Genomic DNA, 14,969 nt, shown 5'->3' with positions numbered 1-14,969 from the left:
GCAGTTAAAGATAAATCCCTTATTGTGGGGGTAAAGGTTAGTTAAAGTGTTGACCCCACCCTTAGCCCAGTGCCATTACCCACTTGCTTCCCAGCTCCACCCTCCACCAGGATAACCCTTCTCATCTACCAAGTCCCTTCAGAAAAATATCTTCCATTGTCCAACCCATGATCTGACAGTTTGTATTAGGTATTATATGTATGAGAACAGCCCAGAACAAGAGGTACACTGCAAAGAGGACTGGAGGGGAGGTAATTTTCAAACAATTAATGAATATTTAAAAACAATTGAACTGGAAGAGGGGGAAGGATAGAGAGGGCGTAAAATGTGCAACAATGAATGAATGAAAATCTAACTTTTCTGTAAATTTTCATTAAACTCACAATTAAAATATAACATTTTATTAAAAAATAAAAAGCTCATTTATATAGTAAAGAAAATTCTATGGAACAAAATCTTATTCTGAGATGTATAACTACAAGTTAGAATTAACTTGACAACAGTCTGTTAACACAGCTTAAAACACCATCATCTTTTTGATACCCATCTAACTTTTTCTCTTTGATTTTTTTATTTTTAATAGTTTCTTTCTGAATATTTAAAACCTTTTTCATTTCAGTGTGGGAAAAGTTACTAGCTTGTTTGGATACTTTCTCAATTATTTCATATTTTTCCATCTCTGTCCATGGACTTCCCTTGTATAATTGTAACATCTTCTTTTTCTTGTTCAGTTAGTTCGTTTTCATCAAGTTATCCCAGTAAATAGAGATACTGTGTACAAGACAACAAAGTACTGTCGGTCCTGCACCACACTTACAATCAGCGTTATGTTTGAGCCTGTTTTCTCAGCCACTGGTTTAAGTTCTTCTCATTGAGGATCTTCCTCTTTACAGGTTTTCACATTTGATAAACGTAATATTCTTCTATGAAAGCTGATCCTTCCTGGTAGTATCTAAAGTATGTGGTACAAGCCTTAATGTCTTTCCTTCTTCAGAAAGTGTGGGTTCTACTTCTTGCAAGAGAAATGTGTTTGTTCTTCCGGCAGGCCATGTTCTATTCGATATTCTTTGCCAACTCTGTAATTCAAATGCATCAGTTTTTCTTTTCAGTTTTTACTTATTTTGAATGTAAGTCAGGTCAGGTGCCCGTTTATGCTCATAGTGACATCTTTGCATTTTAACAATTTATAGAGGTCTTTTACAGCAGATTTTCCCAGTGTGGTGTGTTGTATGTATTCTTCCCCTCCCTCAACTTTAATTTTGTTTGTATTGGTTTGCATAAAAAATGCATATACATTGCACATCATTCATGTACACTTCATTTCATACATTCCTACATTCACATTGTGTTTCAAATGATCTCTCATGTACATTGTGTTTTATAAAATTAATCTATGCCTGCTGTTATCTGTCTTTTCAGGTCTCCACTGGATCTTTCCTAATTCCTTCACCCTCTCTGCTCACCCAAATCTGCTATCTGAGTGATTTCCTCCCCTTCCCTCCACCTCCCCTCCCTCTCTCCTTTTTTGGACTCTTATCCATATTTTACTAGTTAACATTCTATTTTTATAATAATGGTCCTGTGTAGTATTCGTCCTTACTAGATTGATTTAGTTCACTAAGCTTAAGGTTCTCGAAATTCTCACATGCTATATAATATTTTATAAAGTTATTGTGCCTTAGTATGAATTCTTGACGGCTACTTCCGTGGAGGGTGATTTTCTTATATTTACCAATTCACCTTGTACTATAAAAAGGAGCACAGTGACCTATAAGAATGTTTCACACCATGAATTCATATACGTAGGAATATAAAATTGAGAAATTTGTCTTCTTTTACTTTCAAGTTTAAATGTAAAGTTTTTCTAAGTTGTATTAAGATTGATTTTATTAAAATGTACATAAATAAGGAGAATTCTGGTGGTCTAGTAGGTAGAAAGTTCCGCTGTTAACCCAGACCTGTTGGAAAGCACCAGCGACTCTGGGAGAAAGATTGACAATCTCTTCTCATGCCATGTACAGCCTCCAAAAACCTGCTGGAAGGTCGGCTAGGGGCTGGTTCCAACTCAATGGCAATGCCTGGAGTTTATAAATAAGATCAATTTCTCTTTTTCTAAAGAAAGATACTGAAAAGAGTGTGCTGGCAAATGAAGTGGGTGTGTGTGAAGCACGATTTGGCATTCTTCGTGCTACCTTCTTTCTCTACAGAGATGTCAAAGCGGTGCTCGAGCAATCCTAAACAAAGAACTGAGTGCTTAAATTCATTTGTATAGAACTAAGTATTTTATTCTCTTCTAAAATTGTGCAAAGCATGATAAGAAATTATAAAAATAGCTTATGCCCTTTTTTATTTGAGTTTATATATTGGTGAAGGGTAGAATAGGCCTGCAAGAGTTTTTAAAAAAATAACTGAGAACATGCTAACATTTGGAACTCTCATTGATCATCTGTCCCACAATTTGTTGGGACCTGGGAGAGAATTTAGATCCTCAACTACAGTGGATGATCCTACGTCCTTAAACTAGGTGATCCTAGGCCCTAAAGTCTAAGTTAGATCTCACTGCAGCACTGTTGTTGTCTGTCATGTAAGTGATTTTGATTCACAGAAACACTATATGACAGAGGAGAATGGGTCCATATGATTCCCTACATTATATTCTTTTTGTTATAGTGTACTGTGGAGTCAGAACTGACCCATAAATGACCCTCTGGTAGGTTTCCAGAAACAGTCAATCCCACAGGAAAAGATTGCCCATCCTTCTCCCACGGTTCTGCTGGTGGATTAAAACTGCGTGCTTTGGGGATTGCAGTACAGCTCCTTACCACTAGGTCACCAGAGCTCCCTATAATGATATTTATGGGAGAAGATAAATATATTTTTTCTCCCACTGAGTTGTTAACTTTAGCCACTAACTTTATGGTTAGCCACTGAGCACTTTGCCATTGTGCCACTAGGGATCTTTATTACAGATTTTAAAACAAAACAAAACAACCCTTTACTGCTGTCTGGTAAATTCTGACTCATGGTGACCCAGCATTGGGTTTCTGAGGCTGAAAATATTCATGAGAAGAGACTACCCATCTTTCTTCTACCAACGGGCTGGGTGAATTCAGACTGCCATCCTTGCAAGTAGCAGCCCTATCATACCTTATGACTGTACCACAAGGCTCCTTTTTACCTTGTTAATCTTCCTTAAAATGCTTTCCCCACAACAGTGTGAGCCAAAGCAGCAGAGGCACTGGGGCTAGATGGCCGAGTCTTTCAGACAGAAGTTGCAATGGCAGAAGCGGACCTCATCCTCAAAGTGTGAAATGAATATGACTGGATTGTACCCAGCCGCAACATCCCATCAGAAGGTTACAAATAAAAACTGCTTATTCCAGCTTAAGTTTTTGGGCTTTAAGAAGGCTATGAGCCAATTGTCAGTATCTCTAAATGTTGCTAGATAGTAAGTACATTCTTCTTTCCTGGTATTGCTAGAAAATGCATCTTTTTTGTTTGTTTTCATGTTGGCTATTACCAAAACTGAGTACAAGGAAGGTGTGGAAAAGCTAATACACACACTGAGGATGAAAGTTATTCCGTATTATGCAGTGCGCTTAGCTACATGCTTTTTTTCCTGTGAGGAAATCAGCAGCATGACTATAACATTACTACTAAAATAATTATATAAAATCTGCAACAATTTGTCCCAAGAAACTGAGAATGAATTTTACCAATAAAATAAAAGAGCTAACGACATTCTGAACCCTATGAGTTTCCAGGAAAACTCTTCTTCCTAAAGGCCTACATACTAGAAATCTCTTATCAGTCAAGTCTATGTTTGGAACTAAAGGACCTTGAAAGATTATTCCGGAAGTTCATAAAAAAAATTTTAATGTAGTTGGTGAGTTATCTATCAGTTGCCTGCTCAGCTACAGGATGAAACCTACAAGGAAGGCTAATTTAATCTCCAAAATCAATTAAGTGTTCTCACCTCTGTTAACCCCTCCAGAGCCTTGAATAGCGCAGTTAAGTTGTTCCCCTGTTATCTAAGTAGCTAGCAATTAAAATCTACTCAAAGATGCTATAGAAGAGAGCCTAACTGTCTGATTATGAAAGTTACAACCAAGAAAATCCTATGAAGCAGTTTTAATCTTCACATGAGCATACAAAAAGTCAGAATCAATTCTAATTTTTTTTTCAATTATGATTTTTTGTGTGTCGTCCTTGTACGGGGGCCATGCTAATCTTCTCTATATGGTTCCAGCTTCAGTATATGTGCTGCCAAAGCGAGCACATGTTTGAAATTTTCATAGCTAAATTCTCCTTGCAGAAGAAAGATGGGTAATCTCCTCTCATGTGATTTACTGCTTCTGAAAACCTGCTGGAGGGTCAGCTAGGGTTGGTTCCAACTCAACAGTATACACCACCACCATAATCCTCCTTGAAGCTTTGAAATCCTTTCCTTTCTCTCTTGCCTTTTTCATATATGTCTACTATGCATAAATAATAAAATGTAGCTTTTTGTTTTGGCCTTTTATTTTTAACCTTTATAGGGAGAATAATATCTTCAGTTTTTATTTAAAAATAGTAATACATACTTGTTTTGTAGTTCACCACTATAGAAATGTATAACTCAGCATAGAGCAAAGCCTCAATCTGTTCTTCATAGGGTCCTTTATGAATCTTAGCTGATATGAGAGGACCTAACAACAATGTAAAAAGAATGTAAAATGTCATCCACAATCCTGTCTTGATGGAACCATCTTCACTATTCCCTGCTGTTGTTAGATGCTATTGAGTGGTTGACTCATAGCAACCTTAAGAACACCTATCCTGTGCCTTCCTCAGCATCTCTGACACACTTGAGCCCATTGCTGTGTCAACCAATCTGGCTGAAAGTCTTCCTGTCTTTTGTCGTCCCTCTCTCTACCTTTTCAAGTACGATGTCCCTTTCCAAGGAATCTCCTCTCCTGGAAATATGACCCAAGTATCAATATTAACTGATGAATATTAATACTTTTCTCGTTGTGCATACATTTAGATAGATAGAAATGAGGACCATATCCTTTTTTGATGCTTATTGTTGTTGTGGGCCACTGAGTAAGAACTTACTCATAGCTGACCCTCCAACAGGTTTTCAGCTGTAAATTGCATGGGAGGAGAGTTCCCATCTTGGAGCAGCTTTGGGTTGGCAGCACAAGTCCTTACCACTAAGACATTAGAGTTCCCTTCTGAGGTTTATAAACTGACCACTTTGACATATTATATTAAGTCTGACTTAGTGCAGCTTATTTTCAGAAAACAAAAATTCAACCTTTTAATGTGTAGATTTCTATGAGTTCTGATAAAACCAATCATGTAAACTGAGCTCCATAATAATCAAGATAGAGACTGTGGCCGTGACCTCTTACTGTCTCTTGCCCCTTGTGGTCAATCATCTCTTCTCACAGATCCTGGAAACAGCTAGACTGAGTTTTTGTCTCTATAGTTTCACTTTTTCTCAAAAGCCTTATAAATGGTACATTAGAGGAGATACTTTTATGAATAGTTTCTTGCATTTAGTATAATGTGTTTGAAATTCTGCTTTTATTTATCACATAGCTGTGAAATTTCCATGAAGTCTGTACATGTTTATTGATGAATAATATATCCATTGAATAACTGTACTGTATCCACTTACTGACAATTGAGTTATATGAATTATTTTCAATTTATACTATTACAATAGAGTGGCTTTGGACATTCACATATAGTACTTCGTGCAGTCATGTGGTTTAATTTCTCTTGAGTAAAAAAATAAAAGCAGAATTGCTGTAAGCTTATTTAGCTGTATTAAAAAACTGGCAAGCTGTTTTCTGATATGACTGTTTCTCCATTCTCATTCATTCTTTGTATAAGAGCTCCAGCTTCTCTATTCCCCAGCAGCATTTGTATTATCCATTAAAGGGGAGAGGGAGAAATAGTCCCATTTTATGGTGTGTGATGGTATCTCATTACAGCTTTATCACCATTTTCCTAATTACTGTTACTAATCAACTTTTCCTTTTTTTGACATCCATATATTTTCTTTGATGAAGTATCTATTTACTCATTTGCTTTTTAAAAAAATGGAGTATTTATTTTCCTATAATTTAACTTTTAAAGTTGTTAATGTATAATAGATAAACATTATTTTCTTAATATGTGTTTTGCAAAGATGTCTTTGGTCTATAGCGTATTGTTTGTTTTTTTTTTTCTTTTGGCTACATCAAGATAATTAAAAAATTAAAAACTCACTAACAATTTCAGTTCATTAAGATTTTCTTATATCCCTCTTCCACATGTACACTGAGAGAACTTATATAGTATTAATTGGGTCAATCATGTAAAAGAAAGAAAAAACAATGCATCAGAGAGCTGGACAATGACCAAGGATGACAGAAAAAAAAATGTATTCCTTTGAGTTGTGGTCTGGAGAAGAGTCTTGAACATACCATGGACCATCAAGAAAATAAATAGGTCTGTCTTGGAGAATTTGAAATCAAGTTTCTCCTTGGAGGCTAGGATTTTTAAGTTCTGTCTCAAATTCTTTGGGCACATGGCCAGTTGGGACCAGTTCTTGGAGAAGGACATCATGTTTCGAAGGGTGGGGGGAAAGCACAGTAGAGGAAGACTCTGGATGAGATGGATTGATACAGTAACTGGGGCAATGGGGGTAGGTGTTGGAGTCAGTGAGACTAGCTCATGACAGGGCAGGTTTCAGAGATATTATATATATATAGGGTCACTATGAGTTGCAGGCAACTTGATGGCACATAACAACAACAGACAAGTTGTGCCTAAGGCTGAGAAAAATGGGAATTCCAGAACACTTAATTATGCTCTTGAAAAACCTATACCTGGACCAGAAAGCAGTAGCCAGAATAGTAGAGGGGAAACGCTGCATGGTTCAGGTTTAGGAAAGGTGTGCATCAGGGATGTATCCTATCTCTATACCTTTTCAAACTACAAGCAGAACAGATCATTTGGCAGGCTGGGCTTTATGAAGAGGAATGTGGCTTCAGAATTGGAGGAAGATTCATCAACAACCTGTGTTACACAGATGACAAAACCTCGCTTGCTGAAACTGAGGAGGAAGGATGTGAAATGTTTGATGCATAAGGTCAACAGCTGTAGTCTTCAATGTATATTGTTGCTCAATATCAAGAAAACAAATATTCTCACCACTAGGTCAATTGACAGCTTCATTATGAATGGAGAAAAGATTGAGATTGTTGATAACTTCAGCTTACTTGGTTCCACAATCAACGCTCTTGGCATCAGGAGTCAGGAAATCAAAAGATGAATTGCACTGGGAAAGTCTGTTGTTAGGGACTTCTCTAGAGTACTGAAGAGCAATGATGTAAATCTGGAGACTAAGGTGCACCTGATCCAGGCCAGGGTCTTCACAATAACTTGCTATGCATCAGAGATCTGGACAATGACTAAGGATGATAGAAGAAGGATAGATGCCTTTGAGTTGTGGTGCTGGGGAAGAGTGTTAAACATAGCATGGACTTAAAGAACAAACAGGTCGGTCCTGGAGAGGGTGAAACCAGGATGCTACCTGGAGGCAAGGATTTTGAAGCTCCAACTCACATAGTTTGGGCACATGGTCAGGAGGGAGAGGGACATCATGCTTGGAAGGGTGGACAACACAGGAGAAGATAACCCTGGATAAGATGAATTGAGTCAGTGACTTGGGAAATGGGATTAGGTCTATCATTGACTATAAGATTGGCTAAAGGCAGTGCACGGTTCAGAGCTAATACACATAGGGTTGCCTTGGATCACAGGTGACTTGCAAGCACATAATAACAACAGACAAACTTCATTATCTTTTAGCCTTATTGCTGTTTAGTCAGTCAAGATTTAGAAATCAACTATCATTGCCATCATGTCAGAACTGACACTACAGTGGGTTTTCAGTCTGTAAATCTCAAGGGAGAAGATTACCCATCTTTCTCTCATGGAGCTACTGGTAGATTCAAACTGCTAGCGAGTCTTAAATTCTGTCACCAAAATTCTGATGATGATTTAGTCTTTATTTTAGTTTTACATTAAGAAAGAAACATTAATATTCATACCCATCCTCTCACTATTCCTTCAGTATACCTGCTATTCTATCCATATTAATACCATATTTGGCCAGATTTCAATGTCCAAAATCATTACTGCTCATCACCACCCAATGAACAAATAATTTGTGTGAAAATATCTCACTTTGATTGGCAAACTCCATAGGAAGCCGGGTTGCTAAACCAAGACATCCCTGTCAGGCAATTTGAATCCACCAGCAGCTCCTTGGGAGAAAGATGGACAACCTCCTGTATGATTTACGGCCTCCAGAAAACCTGCTGGAGGGTCAGCTACAAGGTGGATGTGGAACTTGCAGGAAATGAGTACCTTCACTCAGATTTAGTGAACTCTGTGGATAACCTCTGATAACGACCACTTGCAGGTAATATCTTTTATTTTGCTGTATGGATGTTGACAAAATTTTCAATTTTTATGTTAAATAATTTTAATATAATATACTTTGATTAGAATTGTCTCACACTTTTTTTTCCCCTGCAACACAAGGCCGTGAAATTTTTAGATTGATTTTTCTCTGCCTCATTTCATAGAGCTTTTTATTCCTACTTTGGGTGCCACAATTAGTTCTTTATTTCAGAAAGACTATTTATCTGCATAATGGTTGTCTAGCCTCCAAATCTATTATCTCCTTTTACACTGCTTTAATCTCTTTTTCCAGTGCTTTCAAACTCATTATATGTTTATTGCTGTCTCCATTTTGTTCTTTAAAGGGCTATTATTTAGTTTCTCAATTATGTTACCTCTACAAACTTTTTATGTCACAGTTTTATTATTTGTTCATCCATATTTTATTTTACTGAAATTACAATATTAAGGCTTTCTTTAGTGCTATATGTTTGAAAGGAATATTACTGTGCATTTTCATTTATATTTTATTCTAGTGTTTTTGTTTTTAATTTAGATTTTTGGGTACTGAATTTCTTTTTTCTCCTTCTTTTCTCTACCCATATTTTCCTCCCTTTTCTGTAGTCTCTCCATTCATCTCATTCCCTCCCTCTTTATTTTTTTTGCCAACCTTTCTTCCTTCATTTCTTTCTCTATTTTTTCTTTCTTTTCTCTTTAACTTTCTTCTCCATTTTGATCTTCTTCCTCCTCCCCCTTTTTTTTTACATTTGTAGTACTACCTTTATATTTTTGTTTTGTTTTGTTATACTTAGCAGAAATTTCTAGATCTTTTATTTATCAAAGATAAGGGAAATGGGGCACATATCCTGAACACTTTTATTCTTTATCTATGATCTATTTCCTTCCAGCCTCACAGTTGAAAACTGAATATTTGGTTCTATTTGCTTTTCTGTAGTTTGACAGATTTGCAAGGAATAAATGTGACAAATGCTCCTATGTGCAATATTTTTGGATGGAATTTTCTTCTCTACTGGCTGTCAAGTCAGAACAAACTCATAGTTGACCCTGCAGTAGGTTGTCCCAAGCTATTAATCATATGGAAGGAAATTGCCCCTCATTCTGCAAGAGGGATACTAGTGTATTCAAATTGTTAAAGAGACATGGCATCTGGGTTAGCAGCACAACTTTGTATGAACCATCAGAACTTGTTCATAAGAAAGGATTAAAAATATCAATGAGGGAGTGAACATGGCGGCCTCGAAGGTGAAGCAGGACATGCCCCGGACAGGGGGCTACGCTCCGATCGACTACAAGCGGAATTTACCCCGTCGGGGACTGTCAGGCTACAGCATGTTTGCCATTGGCATTGGGACCCTGCTCTTTGGGTATTGGAGCATGATGAAGTGGAACCGAGAACGAAGGCGCCTGCTGATCGAGGACCTGGAGACCCACATTGCGCTGTTGCCGCTGTTACAGGCAGAGGCTGACAGGAGGGTCCTGCAGATGCTTCGGGAGAACCTGGAGGAGGAGGCCATCATCATGAAGGACGTGCCCGACTGGAAGGTGGGTGAGTCGATGTACTATACCACGCGCTGGGTGCAACCCGCAGTGGGTGAGCTCTATGGACTGCGGCCGAAGGAGGAGCTTGCCAATGCCTTGTACGGCTTCACATGGTACACATAGACGCCACCACCATCCCACCCTGTCCTTGGAGGAAAATAAATGGTCTAGAAACCAGAAAAAAAAATATTAATGAGATATTTTTGTGCCCTAGTTGTTTATCTCCTCCAGACAATCCCCCCCACCCCCACCCCGCAGTCTTGTGGACTTCAGTGTTACCTGTGAAGTGGGCAGTGGGTTTTAAGGCCACCTGAGGTGCCCCACTTTTCTGCCTGTGAAGATTTCTTTCTGCCCCCTCTGCGGGACCTCTGAATTATTCTGATCCCCCCCACACACACAGTCTTTGCAAGCACTTGTTATGCATCAGAGAGGTTGGACAATGACTAGGGAGAAGGAGAATTGATGCCTTTGAGCTGTGGTGCTGGAGAAGATACCATGAACTGCTAGGTACCATAGACTTCTAGGAAAAACAAATAGAATCATGCTTGAGAGGGTTAAACCAGGTGGTTCCTTAGAGGCAAGGATTCTGAGGCTTTGTCTAACATACTTTGGACATGTTGTAAGGAGGGACCGGTCCTTTAAGAGGGACATCGTGCTTGGGTGGGTGGAGGGACAGCGCAGAAGGGGAAGGCCCTCTATGAGGTGGATTATTCAGTGACTGGGGTAATCGGGTTGGGTGTGTCAGAGGCAGTGCAATTGGCACAGGACAGAGCAGAGTTTAGGGCTGTTGTACATAGGCTTGCTATGAGTCGCAAACGACTCGACAGCACATAACAACAGCAACAACAGTTGTTTACTGTTTATAAGGTTTTCAAAAGATCTAATGCTGCTGAAGATCTTTCAAAAATGGCTAGAAGAGTATATAACTAGGGAACTACCAGAAGTTCAAGCAGGATTTAGAAGAGGTCACAGCACCAGGGATATCATTGCTAATGTCAGATAGATTCTGGCTTAAATAGCAGAAGAATGCCTTTTTGTGTTTTATTGACTATGCAAAGGCACTTGACTGTGTGGATCATGAGAAGTTATGGCAGATATTGAGAAGAATGGGAATCCCCGACACTTAATTGTGCTCATGCAAAACCTATTCCTAGACCAAAAGGCTGTGTGTGAACAGAACAAGGGAACTCTACATGCTTTAAAATTAAGAAAGGTATGTGTCAGAGTTGTATTCTCTCTCCATACCTATTCAATCTGTATGCTGAGCAAATTATTCAAGACCCTGGACTCTATGAAGAAGAATGTGGCATCAAGATCGGAGAAAGACTCATCAACAACCTTTGTTTTGCAAATGATACAAGTTTTCTGAAAGTGAGGAGGACTTGACGCACTTGTCGCAGAAAATCAAAGAATACAGGCTTCAATATGAATTACATCTCAATGTCAATGAAACAATATTTTTTACCACTTGACCCACAAGCAACATCATGCTAGAAGGAGAAAAGGTAGAAACTGCCAACAACTTCATCTTACTTGGTTTCACAATCAACACCTTTGGTACCAACAGTCAGGAAATGAGGAGACTTATTGCACTGAAGAAGGCTACAATCAAGGACCTTTCTAAACTATTGAGGAGTAATGATGTCTGTTTGAAGACTAAGGTGAATCTGATTCAGGCCATGGTCTCTTCTGATTACTTGCTATATATCTGAGAGCTGGACAATGAATAAGAATGATGGGAGAATTGATGCCTTTGAGCTGTGGTGTGTTGGAGAAGAGCTCTGAACATTCATGGTCTGCCAAATGAACAAAGAAATATATTCTGGAAAAGGTGCAGCTGAGTAGTTTCTTGGAGGCAAAGATGAAAAAATTTCATTTTATATACTTCATACATGTTGCTAGAAAGAGTTAGTTATTCCTTGGAGAGGGACATGATGCTCAGAAAGGCAGAGGGTCTGCGAAGAAGGGGAAGATCCTCAACCAGGTAGATGACACAGTGACTGCCACAATGGGCTTTTGTGTGTCTAGAGTTGTGAGGATGGCACAGGATAGGACAGGGTTCAGGTCTGTTGTTCATAAGGCTGCTATGGGTCATACTTGACAGCACCTAACAACAGCAACAGCAAGTTGTTTTTGAATATCATACCTTTTGTTGACAGATTTTCATAGTTTTCAGTATTTAGAGTTTCTATTGTTTTGAAAAAAAATTTAGAAGATCTTTTCCTTAACTAAAAAGTCACAACAAAAAAGAGGGTTCTCTTTAAAACATAATCCATTATGTTATTTCTACTGCAATATAATAGGTCAGTTTTGTCAACATTTTACATGGCTGTTTTATTTTAATAAGACTACTTTTCTCAGGAAACCAATGCAGCTTTATGGCATTTCAAATGCACTTATAAGCCACACCAAACTACATACGCTTCTCAACTAAGCAGCATAAGCCAGGAATTGACATATGTTTAACAATTTAAAATACACTAACACTCTCTGGTGGCTTAGTGGTAAGAAGCTGTGCTGCAATGCTGATGGCACACTGTTCAATTCAGCCAGCTTCTCTGCTGGCGAAAGATGGGCAATCTTCTGTGAGATTATCTGCCTCTGAAAAGCCATTGGAGGTCAGCTATGACATTTCTCTCTCTCTCTCTCTCTCTCTCTCTCACACACACACACACACACACACACTCTTTCTTGGAGGAGGTATAAACAGGGTTTTCCTTTGAGGTAAGGATGGTGAAACTTAGTCTTACCTACTTTGCACATGTTTCAGGGGGCATCAGTCCTTAGAACAAACATCGTGCTGGGAAAAGCAGAAGGTCCACAAAAGAAAGACCCTCAACAAGATGGACTGACACAGTGACTGCAGCAATGGCTTACACAGGGTGGAAATCATGGGAATGGCATAGCATAGGGCAATAATTTGAGTGATCCGTTTTGCTTAGAGGTTCACTGTAAGTTGTAGTCAACTCAACAGCACCGAAAACCAAAATACTTTTAAAACGTGTTTTTAGCTAGAATCTTTCTTTTCTTTGGTATAAAATAATACCACCACCAAGAGAACATAACTTCATCTTTTTTTTTCAATATTGATGCAATCACCCTAACCAGAAATGTCAAAATTCTAAAGTTCCTTAAATAATACTGGTAGGAAATACTCATGAATTATTCCTAATTTTAATGGAAATTAATCTGATGTTTTGTGTTTGGGAATAATGTTTGTTTTTGTTTTTGTTTTTAAATATAGTTTTACATGTTTGATGGTCACTTTTGATTTTAGATTTTTATTTGTGATTTCCTATGGTTGCTGAATTCTGCCAGTAATTAGTTGGGAGTTTTATTTCATTTTATGGTTTAAAGTAGATAATCCTACATCTACTTTCAATAATTACTGCAAACAGAAGGCAAGTTGATTACTGGTTTACTCTGTTTATTTAAACACATATAAAGTTTAATATGGCCTATAAATACATTTGAATTTTTTGTAATAGCATTTGCTTCTTGAGAAGAGCAGTTTTAGTATAGACAAAATCTATTTTGGTCTACTTGTCTTAGATGTTTTCTTTTTTAAAAAAGATAACATTAATGGTTAGTTTTAATTTTTTGGTATTTAAATTGGATTTTTTGGTTTGTTTGAAGACAAGCCTTTTAATTTTATAGTAGAATGTTTAATAGACTGTAAATGGTAATAATAGGATGACTTTCTATCTCTCTTATGCATGGTCTTGTATACAATATTATTAACACGGCTGTTGATGTGTGCCCTCAGGAAGTCATTTATAAAGAAAATGTAATTAGATTCCTAGCTTGTATGATCCACGTTATTACTGATAATTTTATCATTCTTTTGAAACAGACCTCTATTTTATGACCTCATCTCAAAGAGAAATTACATTTCAATTTTTTAAAAAAAAAAAACAACAACTTAACTTTCTACCATTGCTGAAAGAAATTAATCCATTTAAGGAATATTTTATTTTAGATTCTCAGAAAATGTTCTGATTTGTAACATTTAGTTAGAGCACACCAAGGAGAAGTGATCACAAGTCTAGTTTACCTTGAACAAGTCTAATTGATACTTATTCTTCCAACATCCTGTCTGGCTTAGTATTTATCATGCAATTATTATTATTAATAATTTGTTATTGTTGTTGTTGTTATGTGCCATCGAGTCACCTGTGACTCATAGCAACTCTATGTACAACAGCCCCAAACCCTGCTCTATCCTGTGCCAATCTTACTTTTTCTGACAAACCTATCCCCATTACCCTAGTCACTAAATCAGTCTATCTGATCATCGAGGAGTCATCCTCTTTGTGCTGTCCCTCCTAAGTATGATGTCCCTCTCCAAGGACTGGTCCCTCCTTGCAACATGTCCAAAGTATGTCAGACAAAGCTTCAGAATCCTTGCCTCCAAGGAGTAGCCTGGTCTCATCTTCTCTAGGACAAACTTGTTTGCTTTCCTACCAGTCCATGGTATATTCAATACTATTCTCCAGCACCACAGATATCAACTCTCCTACCGTCATCCCTAGTCATTGTCCAGCTTTCTGATGCATAGCAAGTAATTGAAAAGCCCATGGACTGGATCAGGTGCACCTGTCTCCAGACTGAAACCATTGCTCTTCAGTACTTTGGAGAGGTCTCAGACAGCAGACTTTCCCAATGTTTTTATTTCCCCATCTTTTTATTTCCTGGCTGCTGGTACCGAGAGTGTTGATTGTTAAGCCAAGCCAGCAGTCTCGATCTCTTCACCATCCATTATGATGCTGCCAACTGGCCCAGTGGTGAGAATCTTTGTTTTCTTGATGTTGAGCTTCAATCCATATTGAAGGCTACAGTCCTTGACCTTCTGCAGCAAGCAATTCAGGTCCTCCTCAGTTTCAGCAAGCAGGGTTGTATCATCTGATAAGGCCGAGCGTTGATGCCATATTTCTTCTCACAGAGCTCAGTCTTCTGGATAATCT

The 14,969-nt window shown here is 38.1% G+C and overlaps 1 protein-coding gene across 1 annotated transcript; it reads left to right on the top strand.

Moving 5' to 3' along the window:
- The first annotated feature begins 9,693 nt into the window (after positions 1 to 9,693).
- LOC102868593 (NADH dehydrogenase [ubiquinone] 1 alpha subcomplex subunit 13-like) lies at positions 9,694 to 10,128 on the top strand. The gene has a single exon (XM_006882259.1). It carries the CDS (start codon positions 9,694 to 9,696, stop codon positions 10,126 to 10,128), a length of 435 nt encoding a protein of 144 aa, XP_006882321.1.
- Positions 10,129 to 14,969: the final 4,841 nt, after the last annotated feature.

Source organism: Elephantulus edwardii, unplaced genomic scaffold (assembly GCF_000299155.1).
Source record: "Elephantulus edwardii isolate Elephantulus edwardi_28Jun2011 unplaced genomic scaffold, EleEdw1.0 scaffold00018, whole genome shotgun sequence".
Taxonomy (NCBI): Eukaryota; Metazoa; Chordata; class Mammalia; order Macroscelidea; family Macroscelididae; genus Elephantulus; species Elephantulus edwardii.
This window is presented reverse-complemented; position numbering and strand designations above follow the sequence as displayed.

Coding starts and splice junctions, on each gene's coding strand:
- LOC102868593 (XM_006882259.1), top strand. CDS start 9,694: ATGGCGGCCTCGAAGGTGAAGCAGGACATGCCCCGGACAGGGGGCTAC.